Source organism: Dryobates pubescens, chromosome 9 (genome assembly GCF_014839835.1).
Source record: "Dryobates pubescens isolate bDryPub1 chromosome 9, bDryPub1.pri, whole genome shotgun sequence".
Lineage (NCBI taxonomy): Eukaryota > Metazoa > Chordata > Aves > Piciformes > Picidae > Dryobates > Dryobates pubescens.
The window spans coordinates 16,418,318-16,435,382 of record NC_071620.1 but is presented as its reverse complement, the minus strand read 5'-3'; the positions used below and the strand labels follow the sequence as shown (position 1 = coordinate 16,435,382).

The 17,065-nt window shown below is 45.5% G+C and overlaps 1 protein-coding gene across 5 annotated transcripts in view; it reads left to right on the top strand.

The window, feature by feature from the left end:
- The window catches only part of SPIRE1 (spire type actin nucleation factor 1), a 142,157-nt gene extending 126,219 nt beyond the window's left edge, over positions 1-15,938 (top strand). For 3 of the 5 annotated variants that reach the window (XM_054164237.1, XM_054164236.1, XM_054164238.1), the window contains 7 exons: positions 4,746-4,836; positions 5,587-5,729; positions 11,975-12,112; positions 12,844-12,914; positions 13,609-13,636; positions 13,716-13,852; positions 15,478-15,938. In XM_054164237.1, coding sequence (XP_054020212.1) covers positions 4,746-4,836; positions 5,587-5,729; positions 11,975-12,112; positions 12,844-12,914; positions 13,609-13,636; positions 13,716-13,852; positions 15,478-15,730 — 861 coding nt within the window. In that variant the 3' untranslated portion in view covers positions 15,731-15,938. Of the gene's footprint in view, positions 1-4,745; positions 4,837-5,586; positions 5,730-8,477; positions 9,884-11,974; positions 12,113-12,843; positions 12,915-13,608; positions 13,637-13,715; positions 13,853-15,477 lie in introns of those variants that run through there. The other 2 variants (XM_054164240.1, XM_054164241.1) reach the window with 1 other exon arrangement.
- The last annotated feature ends 1,127 nt before the right edge of the window (positions 15,939-17,065 follow it).

The following is a 17,065-nucleotide window of genomic DNA, read 5'->3' as shown; positions in this document are numbered from 1 at the left end:
GTAAAAAAAATCCAGACACAGCTTGCTTCTGGATGTCAGAACTAAGTCTTTTTCCTTAATCTGCTGGACTGATCAGCTGAGAAGTGATTTCGCAGGTTATCATTTGAGTTCTCCATCACTGCTTTGTCAGCCCACAGACCTTCAAAAATATTGTATCTGACCTCTGTAAAGGAAATAGTCTTTTAAAAGGTAAAATACTCATTTTTGCCTTAAACCAAGTATTTACTGTCCTGTGCGGACATCTGAGAGAGTTGGGGTTGTTTGGCCTGGAGAAGAGAAGGCTTTGGTGAGACCTTATTGGGGCGTTTCAAAACTTAGAGAGGGCCTATGAGAAGGATAGGGCCAGTCTTAGCAGGACCTGCTGTGACAGGACAAGGGGCAATGGTTTTAAACTAAAAGAAGGAGATCTACACTACAGAGAAGGAAGAAGTTTTTCACACTGAGGGTGGTGAAACCCTGGCCCAGGTTGCCCCGGAGAGGTGGTAGAAGACCCACCCCTAGAGCTGTTCCAGGTCAGGTTGGACAGGGCTCTGAGCATCCAGCTCTAGTTGAAGATGGTCCTGCTGACTGCAGAGGAGTTGAACTAAAAGACCTTTAAAGGTCCCTTCCAACCAAAACTTTCTGTGATTCACTTATTTTCTAAATGCCCACTGTCTCTCCACATTCTGCATAGGGAATGCAGGTAGATGTGTTGCACCCTTCTGGCAGCCATGCAGGAGCTGTCACTGCAGGACTGTAGTGACAGGACAAGGGGTAATGACTTCAAACTAGAGAAGAGTATATTTAGATTGGATGTTAGGAACAAGTTCTTTACCATGAAGACAGTGGAACACTGGAACAGGTGAGGCTTAACCTAATCTAGTTGAGGGTGCCCCTGCTGACTGCAGAGGTGGTTGAACTAGATAACCTTTGGAGGTCCCTTCCAACTGAGACCATCCTATGATTCTCTGACTCACAGTACCAGCTTTCAAATAAAGAACATGAGCTGTGCCAGAGGGGCTGCAGTTTGGTGCAGATGTCAGGTCATTAGCTGTCTGTGTAGGCTTGGGAAGTAACACCCAACAACTGTTTCACAGATAGGGACAAGCAAATACCATTTAGATGGAGAAACAACTTTGGATCCATCCTCTTTCAAATGGAGAATTAAAGATTTTTAAAAGCCTAAAAAAGGAGAGAGTTTTTAAAAGCTCTCTAGCCTCAAAAGCTGCATGATGTATGGTCCTCAAGAAGTACCAACAGTTTACATCCTCCAGAATGAGCTTTTGCTTCTGGAGCAGTACTATTATTAATTGAGTTTGGACCTTTCTGACAGTTAAGCTGCCTGGAAAGCACAAGTAGGCAGGGTTCCTTCACAGAGGCTAATTTCAACATGGGGAAGGCAGCTTTCCCTGAATCTCTTTCTCTCTAGTCAATGGGGAAGGAGGGGTTTCCTGACAGGCTGCTTACAAAGATGACCAAGCTGCAAGAGAGGAGGCTGGAGAGAAATATATGTGGGGAGAAATTTATTTCTTTGCATACTTTCTTGGTCTTTGAAAGGCTGGCCCTCTGTGTTAGGGGTTGTCCTATGGGTGACTCATGTGGGTGCATAATTTGGTGCATTTGTTCTGAGAACAGAAGTTCTTTTGCATTCTGACATCCCTCAGCAATAGAGGCTGCATGGGGTTTTGGTAGTATGAATGAAGCTGGGCAGGACAGTAAAAGACCTGTCAGTGAGAGCTGGATCTGGAACTTACAGCTTCTCAGCTTGTATCCCTGTGCATCCTGAAGCTATTGCAACCCGATGCTTCACATGGAAAAATAAGCAGAAGTCAGGAAATAAAACTCTGCATAGGAAAACAGGAAGTTGGTCTTGTAGTGGGGGGAAATAAGGTGTCTGACTTACTATTGATTAGGGAATACTGTGTAGGCAAACAAAGTCCTATAGAGTAAGTAGATAAGCTGAAAATAAATCGGCCACATGCACTTGTCACAGAGAACAGCTGCTGTGCTGGTTGGAGTCAACAGAAGTGGCTGGTGAAGCAGCTAAGACAATTAATGCTCAGCAGAATAGTGGCTGGGGCTCAGGAGCAGTGCTGAAGTAGTGTAAACAGACAGACTGAGGGGGGTTTGGGTGGAATCCCCTGAGCTGATGAAGGAGGTGGGATGTAGCACATTTGAAGGAGAAGGAAGTATAGGTTGCTCTGTCAAAATGTCTTCTTTCTGTGCTGACTTTTATTTTGTGTGTAGTATTGTCTATAAAGGACTTGGCCACCTCTGTACCTGCAATTTGAATTAACCTATTGCTCACTGGGAGTTAAATTATGGCTGTGTTATGCCCTAAATGACAGGCTGTCCTGCTGAGCTGTGGACCTCAAAATGAGCTGTGACACAGACACATTTTCTTCCCTCTGCATCCCCTTTGTTCTTCTCTCAGCCGTCTTGTGATGCAGACTACACCCCAACACTTGGTGATGCCAGCTGGAGGTGAAAGGGAAGGTCTGACACAGGCCTGTGCCCTTTGCTGGCAAGGATGAAGATTGTACAAACCTCTCCTGCTTTCTGCCCTTGCTTTTTTCTGCATCACCACTGAAGTCACAGTTTCAGAGGGGGAGCAGGAAATGCCATTTGTCTTGGTGTGGCAGGCAGGAGCAGCAAACTAACAGTGATTTTTGATGCAGATATAAAAATGGCATCTTCTTAATGAAGCTGCAGCCATCCAGACATAGAACTGTTGGATTGAGTTCAGAGGAGGGCCAGAAAGATGGTCCAAGGGCTGGAGCACCTCTGCTATGAGGATAGGCTGAGCTCAGCCCGGAGAAGAGAAGACTCTGGGGGCACCTTATAGCTGCCTTCCAGTACCTGAGAGGAGCCTACAGAAAGGCTGGAGAGGGACTTTTCATAAGGGTGTCTAGTGACAGGACAAAGGTGAATGGTTTTAAGCTGAGGGAGAGTAGGTTTAGATTGCATCTGAGGAAGAAGTTCTTCAGTACAGGGATGGTGAGTCTCTGGAACAGGTTGCCCAGAGAGGTTGTGGATACCCCCTCCGTGGAAGTGTTTAAGGCCAGATTGGATGAAGCCTTAAGCAACCAGCTCTAGTTGAGAGGTATCTCTGTCCATGGCAGGGAGGCTGGAGTAGATGATCTCTAAGGTCCTTTCCAACCTGAGCCATTCTGTGATTCCCTTCTCCCTGGGGTGGTTGTTTATACAGTTGTGATGGGAAGCTTGTAGGCAAGTTTGAGAGCACATTCAGCTGTATCAGCTGTTTATTCTCTGGAAACCACAGAATCACAGGAGAGTAGGAGTTGGACAGGACCTCTGAAGATTACCTAGTCCAACCCCTCTGCTAAAGCAAGGTCACCCAGAGCAGGGTTGTACAGAACCTTGTCCAGGAGAGTTTGGAATCTCTCCAGAGAAGGAAACTCCACAAGCTCTCTGGGCAGGCTGGGCCAGCATTTCACCACCTTCAGCGTAAAAGATTTCTTCCTTAAATCCATAGACACAAACAGTACACAGCACAGTGTCCTCACACACAACACATACCCTGGAGCTAAGCATGAAGCACAGATCACCTGACTGGCATATATGGAGGCTTCTGTCCTGTGATGCATGGTATTCATTGAGGCAATCCTGCCAGCTTTTATTCCTGACTTGCAGTGACCGTAGAATCCAACCACGCAGCCAGAGGCTTTCCTGCATGCAATTCTCCTAGCTCAGGAAATCTGTGAGAGAGAAGCTCAGCCACTTGCTGGAGGTTTGGAGCAGTCACTTGTTTGATCTGTAAATGCTGACAGTTTAACTGCTGCCAGTCTCCTTAGTTAAAAGCATTCACATTAGAGCTAAAGAGCATTCACACTCAGTCCTTCAGCTCCGGTCCTTTGGGAGGCTTCTGTCATGATCTGTATCTTGCTGGTATCTGGTGTCTGAAGACAGAGGGTTTAGGTGCAAGCGAAGGATTTAATGATTTGAGTGGCATAACACTTTAGCCTGCTGAAAGGTGTTGGTCAAAGCCTATTTCACCTTCATCTTGCAGGAATTGCTCTGGGCTGTTGTGATGCTTGTGTAAAGACTGAGATTGCTTCTGAATACAGAAGAAAGGAGAAATGCTCCAGGACTCGGGGTTAGTGCAGCAGAGACCAGATTAGCTTCTCTTTCCCTGGGTTTCTTGTATGAGTGGCTCTCATTCCTTTGGAGACCAGGGAAATCGAAGTGCTGATCAGTTCCTTACTAGCCTGAGGTACAAAGCTGAGTTAACATGTCTGCTGTAGCTGCAAATCTTACAAGTCCTTGAATACAGTGAGGAAAATCAACAGGTTCCAGTGGACTCATGAACCTCTCTTCTGATCTTGTCCTTTCACAAGATAGTTAAATACAGTGAATTCCAGCCATGTACCATATTATTTACCAGGTTTTAATGAAACTGGGTGTTGGAAATTCTGTTTACTTGGTGCTGTGTTTTCCTCAGGACTTCATCTAGGGCTTTGAGTGATTGAGTGGTGCAAAATACCTTTGACAGCTTGTGATGGGATAGGGATGGGGTTGAAGTCCTGTCCCTGGAGATGCTCAAGATCAGACTTGATGTGGCCCTGGGCAGCCTCATCTAGTTGGAGGTGTTCCTCTGATTGCAGGGGGCTTAAACAAGATGACCTTGAAGGTTTTTTCCCAACCCAATGCAATGTGTGAATCTGTGATTTCTTTGTGCTGAGAATCAGTAGAATAATTTGAAACAATCCCTGATGGATGCTGTTTCTTTTCCTCTTGCCACACAGGAGGAGTCAGTGCCCAAATCAGGAAGTAGCAGCAGCATCTCCCCCTCTCAAGCAGAAGACCCCTCTCAAGAAGGCACCAGCAGCAGAAAGAGTGAGTTTTGATGAGAGACCTCCATACTTTTACACACTTCTGTTATCTTCTGTGCTGTGAACCTGGTCTGAAACTTTTCTAGAAAGCTGAAGCTGAGTGTTGTTAATGAAATACATCTCTAAAGCTGAGCCCCAGAGCCTGCTGAATAGATGAAATGTGATTAAGGATGGGAAGGCAGCAGTGTCCATTGTGTATGGATATCTTTGTGAAGCAAAAGATTTCATACCTGATGTGGAACTGCAGAGGATAACACAAGTAACTGGGGGGTACTTTGGCCATGTTCAGCTCATAAAAGAATTTGTTGCTGCAGAAACATCCTCTAATCTAAGACCGGTTTAAATGTTTCCTGCCTCTCTGTTACCATGGCAAATGTTTGAAAGACAGAGAATCAGCACTATTTCTCCTGACTCCTTACTGGGAAGAGAGGAGGATCTGCATGTGTGTGCTGTGCTTGCTGGGGAAACAAGCAGAATAACCCTGAAACATTGAATTTGTGTGCAGTGGTGTCTGGACAGTAGCACACCCACATTGGTGGGGTTTAGGAGTATTTCTGTGCTCTCAGTCTGGAAAATGGGGTGAATGTGATACACATCTTGAAGATGCTCTTTGGTATGGATGTAACTTCAGCCAGCAGTGGTGGGAATTGTAGCAAATCAATGTCTGGTTTAAGTACAGTGTAAAGCACAGCCTTATCCAACAGTCAGCCAATCCTAAAAGAACTAATGTTTTTCATCCTGGGTGAATCCTTAGCGCCTCCGAAGTTCTTGCCCATATCATCTACACCCCAGCCTGAGAGACGGCAGCCACCTCAGAGAAGACACTCCATTGAAAAGGAAACGCCAACCAATGTGAGACAGTTCCTACCACCTTCAAAACAGAGCTCCAGATCACTTGTAAGTGGAGTGGGTGGTAGGAGAGAGAAAAAGAGGCATGCTAAGAGTGTAATGAAAATTAAAGCTTGGCTGCAGTGTGATTAGAACTGGACTCAAAGAAAGCTCTCTCAATTCCGAAACAGCCCTCGGCTGCTAAAGATGTTCTGAAGTCAAGATCTGAACTTTGTCTCTCTAGTGCGTTTATCCAAAAGCCCAGGTCCTTGTGCCTCAGGAAGCATTGGCACTGAGTGGGACCCTGGGTAAGGCCACGTGTCTTGATTTTATTTCAGAGTGTTAACAACACAGAGGAGCTTCACCCTGCTGATTTTCTGTTTGAACAGAGCCAATTCCAAAGCAGTGGATGGATGTGGGGGGACTTTGTAGTTGTCAGAGGTGGTTTAGTAGGAGTGGAATGGTTTCTTTTCTGCCCACCTTAAGAACTCGAGTGGTAATGTTTATACACATGAAAGCACTTGCAGTAATCCAAATCAAGGTTTGTCTTTGTTGCCTTCTTGAGGTTACTGAGGCAAACCCCTCCTGTGCTATGGCTTGAAAAGAAAGCACAGTACATTTGATCAATTAGCTTTAATTATGAGATGTTTTCCAACAGAGTATAAACAGCCAAGGGTATGAAATCCTGGTGTGTTTATGCTGACCTGCTGATTTGGTGCTTTGGCATTTCATGCAGGATATGTTCCTCAACTCTTTTCCTACCAGCAGGGTTTTGAAGTACTCCCCATGAGGTGCTGGTGAATAGAGAAATCAATAAACACACCCTAGTCTTGAAGGAAGGGAATAGTCACCCCATCACTTGCTGTGCAGTGTATTAATGGGCTTTGAAGACTGTTCCTCTTGGCCTGAGAGATGGCGGCCAGGATCCAAACCTCTTAGATGAGCAGTAATGAGAAAGTAACTTCCAAACATTCCCACAACATGCTTCCTGCTTTTCAGAGGGTCTGCCAGATTTGGTTCATTATATCCTTCCATCTAGAATCCAGTTTCTCATTCCAGGTGGAGGTCAGGCAGTAGCATGTTGGTGAATGTGCATCATGAGTAGTCTTCTGCCAAAGACAACTTGGAGCAGAACATACTGCACCAGAACCATGCTGGAAGTTTCTTCAGCATGCATTTGAAAATACTGCCGTGTGAAGTGGATTGCCCTGTCATTGCCTGCTGCACTCACTGCATGTGGAAGCACAGGTTCTATTTTCTGATAGGCCCAGAGTCATTCACAGACATACTGTTTAAGGGGCAGAGGGGAGAGAGAGTTGTATGTTACACTAAGGCATTTGCTCCATCACACTTTTAGTGCATCAAAATATCTTACACTGAAAAAGTCATCTCAATTATATTTGAAGGGATCACACAACTTAAAATCCTCTAATTAAGCTGCTATTTTAAATAGGTCAGACAGCTTCTTAGCAGGACCGTCTTGAGCACATCTTTTCCTTCTGTCAGTCTCTTCACTGACATACACCTAGAAGAAGATGTCCAAAATGAATCCACTGCAGAAAAATGAATTCAATTATTCCACTCCCCCTCAGAAATGCGAAAGGAAAAGTGAAGACATTCTTTGTACTGAGGATGGTGAGAAACTGGAACAGGTTGCCCAAGGAGGCTGTGGATGCCCCTCCCTGCTGGTGTTCAAGGCCAGGTCAGATGAGGTCTTGAGCAACTTGATCTAGTGGAAAGTGTCCCTGCCCATGGCAGGGATCTTGGAACTAGATGATCTTTAAGGTTCCTTCCAACCCAAACCATTCTGTGACTCTATGAAAAAGCCATTGGGTCAGTCAGGCTAATGTGGGGACATATGGGAGAGGTTTTACTAGTTAATTTGGGGGTTTTGTTGAGTGTTTTAAAACTTCAGAGAACAGTCCCCTGGCTTGGCTTTGGCTGTGAAGTGAGAAGGAAGGAAAATCAATAGTGAGGTGATGCTGTGTTAATAAGCTTCTATTTCATGTGATGCCTGGATAGTGAATTCTTTAACTTAGCAATAGTGCCCTCTAGGGTGTGACAGCCAATCCCCACAACACTTTTGTTTCCAGTGTTGGTAGATGATTTCTGATATGCTGGCACTAGCCCAGGTCCACGCTCTGGCTTACTGCAAACCTTTCCCTCCCTGGAGAGATGTCAGCTCCTTTCAGTGGCTGCACCAGATGCCGCGTATGTAACATTGCCGTTCCTGGAGCAAGCGTGCTTGCTGAGTGCAGAGTGTAACTGACTTTGTTACTTGACTTCTTGATCCCTTCCTCCAGGACTGATGGAGTTTCATTTCTTATCAACCTGCTCCTGTGACCGCAGTTTCTCTCCAAGGTGAAGGAGACCTCGTCAATAACTATGCCAGTGAAAACAGGCAGGAGTTTGCTACCGTCTCTTAGCAGGATTAGCAACAAACTGCTCTGTCTTGCATACTAACGATGGTTTTGTCAACTGGCATCTCATCAGACAGAGGGAGTTAGACCGAAGTAGGTGGGGAGGGGAAACAGGCTTGGAAAGATGCCCAGTGGAGTCCTTTTGATATGTCACCCAACATGGAGAGGCAGGGCAGCTCAGATTTTTTGGGGGGGACCAGCCCGGTGATGTGCTCGCTGTAGTGAGCTGGTGGGGTGCTCAATTGGTGAGAAGAAGCCAGTGTCCTGTGATGTACACATGAATGTCTGATTGCTTTTTGAATTATTATCATTATGATTTTTCCTGACCCAGAGGACCAAAGCTAATGGTTTTGTTTACACACAGCGTTCGCTTCTCTGCTTCCTATCTATTGTTCAGGTTCCTAGGATAACCAGTTTATTTCCAAGGATGAGTTTCAGACCACTTTTTTCAACTATGCAAACAGCTTCTCTGCTCAGCTCTCATCCCGTTGAAGCAGCCATGTGTGGGGTGGCAGGGGCTATGTACTATCTCTGTGAGAGAGCTTTTGCCAGCAGGTGGAAACCCACAAAGGTTTGCCTCTTTTTGCTGGCTTTGGAAATCACCTTCACCAGCATGTTCCCTCGCTTAGGGGAGCACTTCCTAAGCTGTGGCAAGAATTAAAGCTCAGGCTGGGACATTGCACCTGATTGACACTGATTTCAATGTGTGTAGGATATTTGTGTGTCTTCAATCACCTCATGGGGAAAAGAAATCAATCCTGAAAGGACAGCAAACTAAAAATGCAACATGACAAGATTATCAATGGGACAGACCTTTAATGTTACAGCACTTGAAGATCCTGCAGCAAAAATCCAGCAGAACCATTGCAATCCTTGGACTGTGTTGAAAAGAATAAGGCTTTCTGTTTCTAACAAAAGTGTAGAGTGGAAGGATATTTGCAGTTGGTTTTACTTGAAAACCTACATGTGGTTTTGATCCTCAGGTATCAGAACATGCAGTAACTAGTGGCCATGCACCAGGACAGGCGAATTCCCTAACAAAAAACCCAGTTCCCTTTATCCCTACGTATGCCTGAACAGGAATAATTTTTTCCCCTTCTTTTTCTTGTCCCAGATGGTAAGTGAGAGTGTGAGACCTGCTGCAGGAGAATTTATAGTTGAGATACCCAGGTGACTTCTTGGAAAATGTCAGTCTGCAGAAGCAAGCAGTGTTTAAAGTGCTTGCCTAATTGTGAGTTGCAGAGTTTAGAGGCTAATCCTGCACTTGCTCATGTTGCAGTTTACTGGGCCAGCTCATTTGAATGCCTGGTGCCAGCCTTTAATGAGGACTTTTACGAGGGCTTTCTTACTGTAAGAACCAGTTAGTCACAAGGAGCTTTTAGGGGCGTTGTTTGCTGAAAGTGACCTACAAAGCACTTTATTTCACATTAGGGAGATGCAGTTCTTGCTACCTGCTTTTCCTGAGTACAACCAAAATTACATCTGAAGTTATTACGGTGTATAGAGTAAGACTGCACAGAGTGTTAAGCCAGTTCTCATGAGGAGCTTGGAAACTTCAGAAATACTGGTTTTAAGTAAGAGGTTTTTTTTCCTTTAAAGCTACCAATTCTGACTTGTCTTTAGTATTGCAGTGAGTGCTGAGTACAGTCCCAGAAAGACCAAGACCAGTCAACCCCCTTTTTGTCTGTAGTACGTTCTGTTGTATGCAAGTGTTGCAGAGAGGCAGCTATAGGTGAGAGGACTGGAGTGTAGATCCCCGCTGGAAGTTTGAGCAAGAATTCCAAGGCAGCGTGGTGTAATGAAGTTTAGTCAGCTTTTAGCATAATTAATTTCAATGCCTTAGAGGTAGTGTAGAAACAAAAGATTTTCTTGTGTACTTTTTATTCCAAAAAAGGGACCAAAAAAACCAACCAAAACCCACCACAACAAGAGTTTTTTCTGAAATCAGCATAATATTTATCTTTGATTTAATGTTGCATTAACATTTTGTTGTCCTTGTGTAACCTCTGGAATTAAAACATTAGCATTTAAACATGTGGACATTTTCTATGTTTGCCCTGTTGCCTGCTGGCTCTTTCTACATGCCTTAGTGATGACCATTTTTGATTGGTACAACAACAGGCCCACACTATTCCCCTAGTGCCTGCTCTACACCTGTAGCAGATCTGCAGACTTTCTTCAAAGGAGCAAACTTCCCTGACGTCATCGCTCTGTAAATTAAAGGAATGATTAAAGGAATGGGCGTTCATGAGGGGGAAGGAAGAGCTTCAAGTAAGACACCTACTTCTAAAGGACTTAAAGCTCTGATTGATTACAAGTATTCAGTCAGGCTCATTCAGCCGGGACAGCTTCCCTCAGGCTCCCAGGATGCAGACCGGAGGGGTGTTGCTGGCATTGTCTGCGTGAGGCTTTCCCACCCACTTCCTCTCCCATCTGTCCCAGCTTTCAGCGGTGCCCTCTCCATAGCCAGGCAGTTGCTATGGGAAGAACCCAGAAAGAAACGTGGAGAGCTGCCTGTTAGCTGTACGCTTGCTCCCGAGGAGCAGAGGTCACCTTGTTGTGGCTGTGCAGTTTCACACCTCAGAGCAAACTGCAGTTGCTTTTGATGGAGCTTGCTCTGTCCAGAAAAGCAGGGGGCCCTCTGCCCCAAAGGCTTAGCTGGCAAATCTAACAAAGTTAATCCTAGGCTTTTGTGGGGTACTTTAAACAGAGCGAAGTTTCTTTGTGTTCCCTTTCTAGATAGGTAAGACAACAGCTTTTAAAAATGTGGTGGTTCCTAAATGCTAATGTTTGCCAGGTCTGCAGCCTAGAAAGATTTTTCTTTTTAACCTAATGGAAAGACAGAACAGACCTCTGAGGAGACAGAAACGGAGCATTGCCCAACTAATCCGATCCATCGCTTCAATTTGTAAATGAGGCCTCGGAACTGTCAGCCACCTCTTTGTATTTGCAGGAGACATTCCCTTCATTTATTCAGGGAGCAGTGCATGACATTGTCACTCCTGCACAGTAGCCCCTCTGGGCTGACTGAAAAGGTTCGCCGAGCATAAAGCGATGGGAGTTCCTACAGAGGTTTCTGTCTTTCTGTTGGAAATGTGTAATCAACTACAGGGCTGGATTACAAATTGGGTTGGTGTTCTTTATTCTCTGGTACCAAATTCAGGAGCTCTCTGCTCAATATTCTTCTAAATGCTGGAATACAGGAGAGATGCACCATTTTCCAAGTGGGAAGTTGTGTTGCTAGCCTCTGTGTGAGTCTCTGCTGTTAATAATACAACGCTGGGTAACCAGTTCTCCTGCTTCCTGTTGGGAGATTACCCTGTAAAGCTTACATTGCAGCTGTTCCTTCCTGGGGCAGAAAGGAGAACTTTGCTGTCTGAACTGATGTAACTTGTAGCAGTCTTGGTGTGATTCCGGTGATGTGAGCACCAAGATGTGGTACCACTGAATAAAAATTTCTGCTAGAGTGGGCTACTAACAACTTTCCTTGGCCACCCTGGGTATCACAAAGTCTCAGAGAAGCTGCGTGTCTTCAAACACTGTGTTTAAAAGCAATGCCATCTGCCAAATTACCTTTTCCCTGTCAAATAGCAAACCTGAATGCTGAGTGGTCTGAAACCAATCTTTATGGTATTGGAGAGAGTCAAGTGGTTTGAGGAGGAAAGATGAAGCAAACTGCCATTGTTGCAAGGGCTGAACATCAGACCATTTAGATCACACGCAGTCTCTGTTGGTCTGGAACTCATGTGATGCCCATGAAAGAGCCAGTGCTATTCCAGTTGGAAGGGAGAAACCCTCTGTTTCTGGAGTTACTAACCAGGTGGCTGGTTGTCTAGGTTGATGTCTGGAAGAAGCCCTCTGACTCTGAAATAATACCCTTTCTTTGGCTTCCAGGAGGAATTCTGCTACCCAGTGGAATGCCTAGCTCTAACGGTGGAGGAGGTCATGCACATCCGTCAGGTGCTGGTGAAGGCAGAGCTGGAAAAGTACCAGCAGTATAAAGATGTCTACACTGCTCTCAAGAAAGGAAAGGTAGGGCTAGCTATGGGGAGGCTCCAAGGCTTATTATGGGAGGCTGGTGCACATTTGTGTCTTACCCTGTGCTGGAGAGGAGACATCCACCAGCCACATGGGTCAGCTTCCCTGAATTACCAAAACTCATCTTGATAGTCCCTTGTTTGTTTAGGCTGTCTGTGAAATGCAGGAGCATTTGCCGTTAGCAGAGTACATTTCTCTCTCTGTGTGTGTGCGTGAACTTCACAGGCTGAAGTGATTTCTGTCCTTCTGCAGCACTGCTTAGCATTCCTGTTCCTGAAAATGCAGAAAGCAGTAGGGAACTACAAGTTCTTCACATGACTCCTTGCTATCAAGCAAAGAGGGAATGAAAGCCTTCAGAGAAGTCAGACAACATGTGACCACAGGAGGAGGTTTATTATTAGGGAACCCATTAATTACCACATCATATTCTGTAAAGTACAGATTGGGAACTGGTATTTACCAGCAGTGTCCTTTCCTCACACTTCTGTCTTGTGCTTCAACACCTCCAGCAAGTGTATTTTGCCTTCACAGCGGTGCTTTACTTAGAGGCTTACCTGTGTCTACTGTGCAGATTTAATCTAAAGATTTAATGCATTTAAGGTGGAGGAACAAGAATCTGAAAGTATCATTCAGTATGTCCAGAGGTTGCCTGTTGTCATGACAGAGATTTACGTCCATTTGTTCTTGTGTTCTTCTAACAGTTGCTCTCTGCGTTCTTCTTCTAGCTCTGCTTTTGCTGCCGAACAAGAAGGTTTTCTTTCTTTACCTGGTCTTACACTTGTCAGTTCTGTAAGAGGTAAGTATTTAGTATCTGGTAGTAAATGAGTAGTGCTTCAGAGGGGAAAATAATGACTGACAGGTTAGAAACCTTCAGATGTTTCTGCTGTTTCCTCTCCATTGCTTTGATTTCTGTAACAGTCAACGTTACAGAAAAATTATGCCAAGGGAGTTCTTTCCTCAGTGACGGAATTGCCTCCTTGGACTGAAACTCCTGGCTAAAAGTGAGAGGAAGGCTCATTTCTTCTTTAAGCTGATGGGAGAATGAGATGGCATTTACTCAGACTCCCCAGGCAACAGTTCCATAATCTCTGTTGCTGGGGGGCACATTTCAAGGCAATTTTCCTTGTGCATTATTTTTGGAGTATTGAGGGGGAAGAAGGGAAAGGGAAATTTAAGTTAAATGGTGAAGTCTGGAGATGTGTGGAATCACTGACTTACCGTCTCACAAAAAGAGTACTCTTTAGAGCAAAACCACTTTGCCTTTTTTCCCTCTCTTTTTTCATTTAGCCGTAGTTGTTTAGCATCTCTCCTTGCTTTTGGCTTCATGTCCTGACTGAAGTTATTGCACTGAAGTAGCTTTAACAATAAATACATTTGCCTCAGGGAAGCATAGGGGAGGATTCCAGCTCCCAAACATACTTACTGCTTTTCATTGATTTAAATGTCATTTTTGCCAGTGAAATGATTCACGCTTTCCCTTTCTTACACAGGCCTGTGTGCTCACACTGCTGCAAGAAAGTAAGTAACCTTATGGTGAGACCCCTCCTGAAATGTAGCTGCAGACTTTGTGGTGACACTGCATGTTCCATCTCAACAGATGCGGTTGCCATCAAAGCCATATTCAACTCTCCCCATCTTCTCACTGGGACCTTCCACCTTGCAAAGAGGAGAAAGCTTTATGAGGCCAGAGAAACCCTCCACCAGTCACCACCATTCGCTGCGGAGCATGTCCAGGTGGGAAACAGCCCTTCCTCCATGTTTCACGTTGAGTTATCAATCTTTAAGAAGATGCTGTCTGCCTGGTTTGCTCATAGAATCATAGAATGGTCTGGGTTGGAAGGGATGTCCAACGGGCATCTAATCCTACCCCCTCTGCAGTCAGCAGGGACATCCTCAACTAGATCAGGTTGCCCAGACCCCTGTCAAGCCTCCCCCTGAATATCTTCATGGATGGGGCCTCCAACCACCTCCCTGGGCAACCTGTTCCAGTGTTCCACCACCCTCATTGTTGTTGCCAATGTTTCTAATGCTTGTAGTAACCTTTTGGAAGCTTGACAATCCCTGTCCCCTCTGCTCACTGCTTCGATCTACAGCAATGCTATCAGCATACCTGAAACCTCTTCCACATTATAGGTGAAAAATGAGTCTGGGCCAACTGACACGTTTGATGCTGTGCTGCGTTAGTGGTGACCTGGCAGTGCTGGGTTAACAGCTGGACTTGATCTTCAAGGTCTCTTCCAACCTAAATGATTCTGTGATTCTATAACTTTAGTTGTGGAGTACCTCTGCCAATGGTGTCTTTTCCTGGTGTCAATAAACTCTGCAGAGGTAAATCTGGCAGGCTGGAATCACTCCCTGAATGGGAATTCAGTGATGCCTTGCACAGATTTAGCTTTTATTTTCCCTATTTTTTCTCATTATCTGGAGTGCTGTGCTCCGCTCTGGAGTCCTCAGCACAAGGACATTACCCTGTTGGATAGGATGCAGAGGAGGCCACAAAAATGATTAGAGGGCTGGAACCCCTCTGCTGTGAGGACAGGCTGAGAGAGTTTGTGTTGTTCAGCCTGGAGGAAAGGCTCTGGGGAGACCTTCCTGTGGCCTTTAGGACTTAAAGGACTTAAAGGGGCCTGTAAGACTTTTTAACAGGACCTCTTGCACAGGACAAGGGGTGATGGTTTTAAACTTAAGAGGGGAGATTTAGACTGGATATTAGGAAGAAATTTTTTACAGTGAGGGTAGTGAAACCCTTATCCCAGGGTGCCCAGGGAGGTGGTAGGTGCTCCATCCCTGAACCAGTCCACGTCAGGTTGTTTGGAGCTCTGAACAACCTGCTCTAGTTGCAGATACCCCTGCTGACTGCAGAGGGGTTGGACTAGATGATCCTTTAAAGGTCCCTTCCAACCCAAACCATTCTATATTTTTTATGGTTGACTCATTTCTCACTTTGATATTATCAAGCTACCTACTGGTTTTGTATCTTATACACATGTGGTTGTCAAAGAAAACCAAAGAAATTAAATATAAAGTAGAAGCTCCTTCATGAGGACATCTACAGCTGGAGCCCTGTGCATGAGTCACTCTGATGGTGGGTCAAATTAGCCAAGTGTGTCACCTCCTTATAGTTATGAGTAAGGCTGTTTTAGCCAAGGTCAGTGTTACTGTGCCCTCAGTGACCCTGCAGTCTGGCTGAGGCAGGCAGAAGCTGTCCTGTCTGGTATTTGCTCTCCTGGTGTCATTTTTGAGACAGGAGAGAAGAAGATTGGGCTCAAGCTCATTCTGATGAGTGCCGTTTCCCTGAAGGGGGTGTCCCTTGGGGCACTGCTCAGTAACATGACAGTTCCTGCTCTTCTGCCCTCCAGGTTGACATCGAGGTCCAAATCTGTGGATAAGTCCCAGGAAGAGTTTCCCAAAGAGCTGATGGAGGACTGGAGCACAATGGAGGTGTGCGTGGACTGCAAGAAGTTTATTTCAGAAATCATCAGCTCGAGCCGGCGCAGCCTGTCCCTGGCCAACAAGCGAGCCAGGTTAAAAAGGAAGACACAGTCCTTCTACATGTCGTCACCGGGAACCTCGGAGTACTGCCCCTCGGAAAGGACTATCAATGAGATCTGAGCCCTGTGCCTTTTGCTTTGCTTCTGTCTTCATGAGGTCGTTGTCCATCAGCAAGGTCACTGAAACCAGGTTCTCATTCCGTTGCTTTGTCTCACTCAACTGGTGTGGATTTGCGTTAGGAATCCCCACTCCAGTGGTTCCCAGGGGCACAGAACGCCACGCCAGGGGCTCCGCAGAACACCGCGTACTGGGGCAGTTGCTGGCGCTGCAAGGCTTTGAAATTGTTGCCTCCTCCGTACATGGGTGTGGAAACTAGGAAGCCTTTTCTTGCTTTCAGTCTGTTTTTAACCATGCTTTGAGTCATTTTGCAGGAGATGAGTTGAAAATGTTCAAAGGAGAGCCCAGTCTCCAAGTGTCAGTGTTAGCACAGTAGCCAACAGTAAGTCACTGTGGTGTCACCACTGCCTGACACATCCTAGCTGAGCCAGCAAAGGGTTGTGTCGTGCACGAGGCCCCCAGTGTGAGCGGCTGTGCTCAAAACCATCTTTCCTTGAGCCCTTTGGGTTGACCAAGGTTCAACACAGGACTCCACAACATCTGTGTGCTAGGGCAAAAGAGGCACTGAAGCTCTTTGCCCCTGCGGTCGGCCATTCCCCGGAGCTGCTGTACTTCTTTAAGCCTTAGCGTACTTCCAAGTGTCTCCTGAGCAGCTTTTAGTAGTTTACTTTCTATCTTGAATGTACGATGGCAACAACTACTAGTAGCAGTTTATTTTAGTAGCAGACAGAGCTGTACAGGTGATGAGGAGGATGGGAAATAAGGGAGGCTTCTCATCTGAACAGCTGGGAAGCTGTTCTGGTGGTTCCCGAGAGGGCAGGGCGGGCGAGGTGTACATTTGTATTATAACGGAGCACAGGGGTGCTGCTCTGGTTGTGTCTGGCAGCAGCATATCCACTGTCAGCCCCATTTTTTCTGGGGCTTGTAACTTGGCTGTAAAAAAATCGTGTTCTGCTGATAATTTGGGACAGAGCTGTCTCAGATTGGGAGCAATCTCTCTCTTTTTGGTTTTGTGTTTTCTTTTTCCCTTTCTAAGTCACCCACAGAAGAGTGCTAGCGTAGTTGTTGAGAAGCTCCAACAATGTGACATTGACATCTCATGCCTTTTTTTTTGCACATTTTTACATTCAAAATGCCTTTTTTTTTTCTTTCATTCAGGCATAGGCAGAGTTTAGTCAATAACTGTGGGGGGGAGCAGGTAATTTTGGTGTTTAAAACCAAGCTAACATAGCCAAGTTATTAATACTTGAAAATCAACTACTGTAACTTTTTCGTAGCTTTTTTAATACCCTGAGGCATATTTAATATCTTAAAAGTGGTGTATTATAGAGTGACATA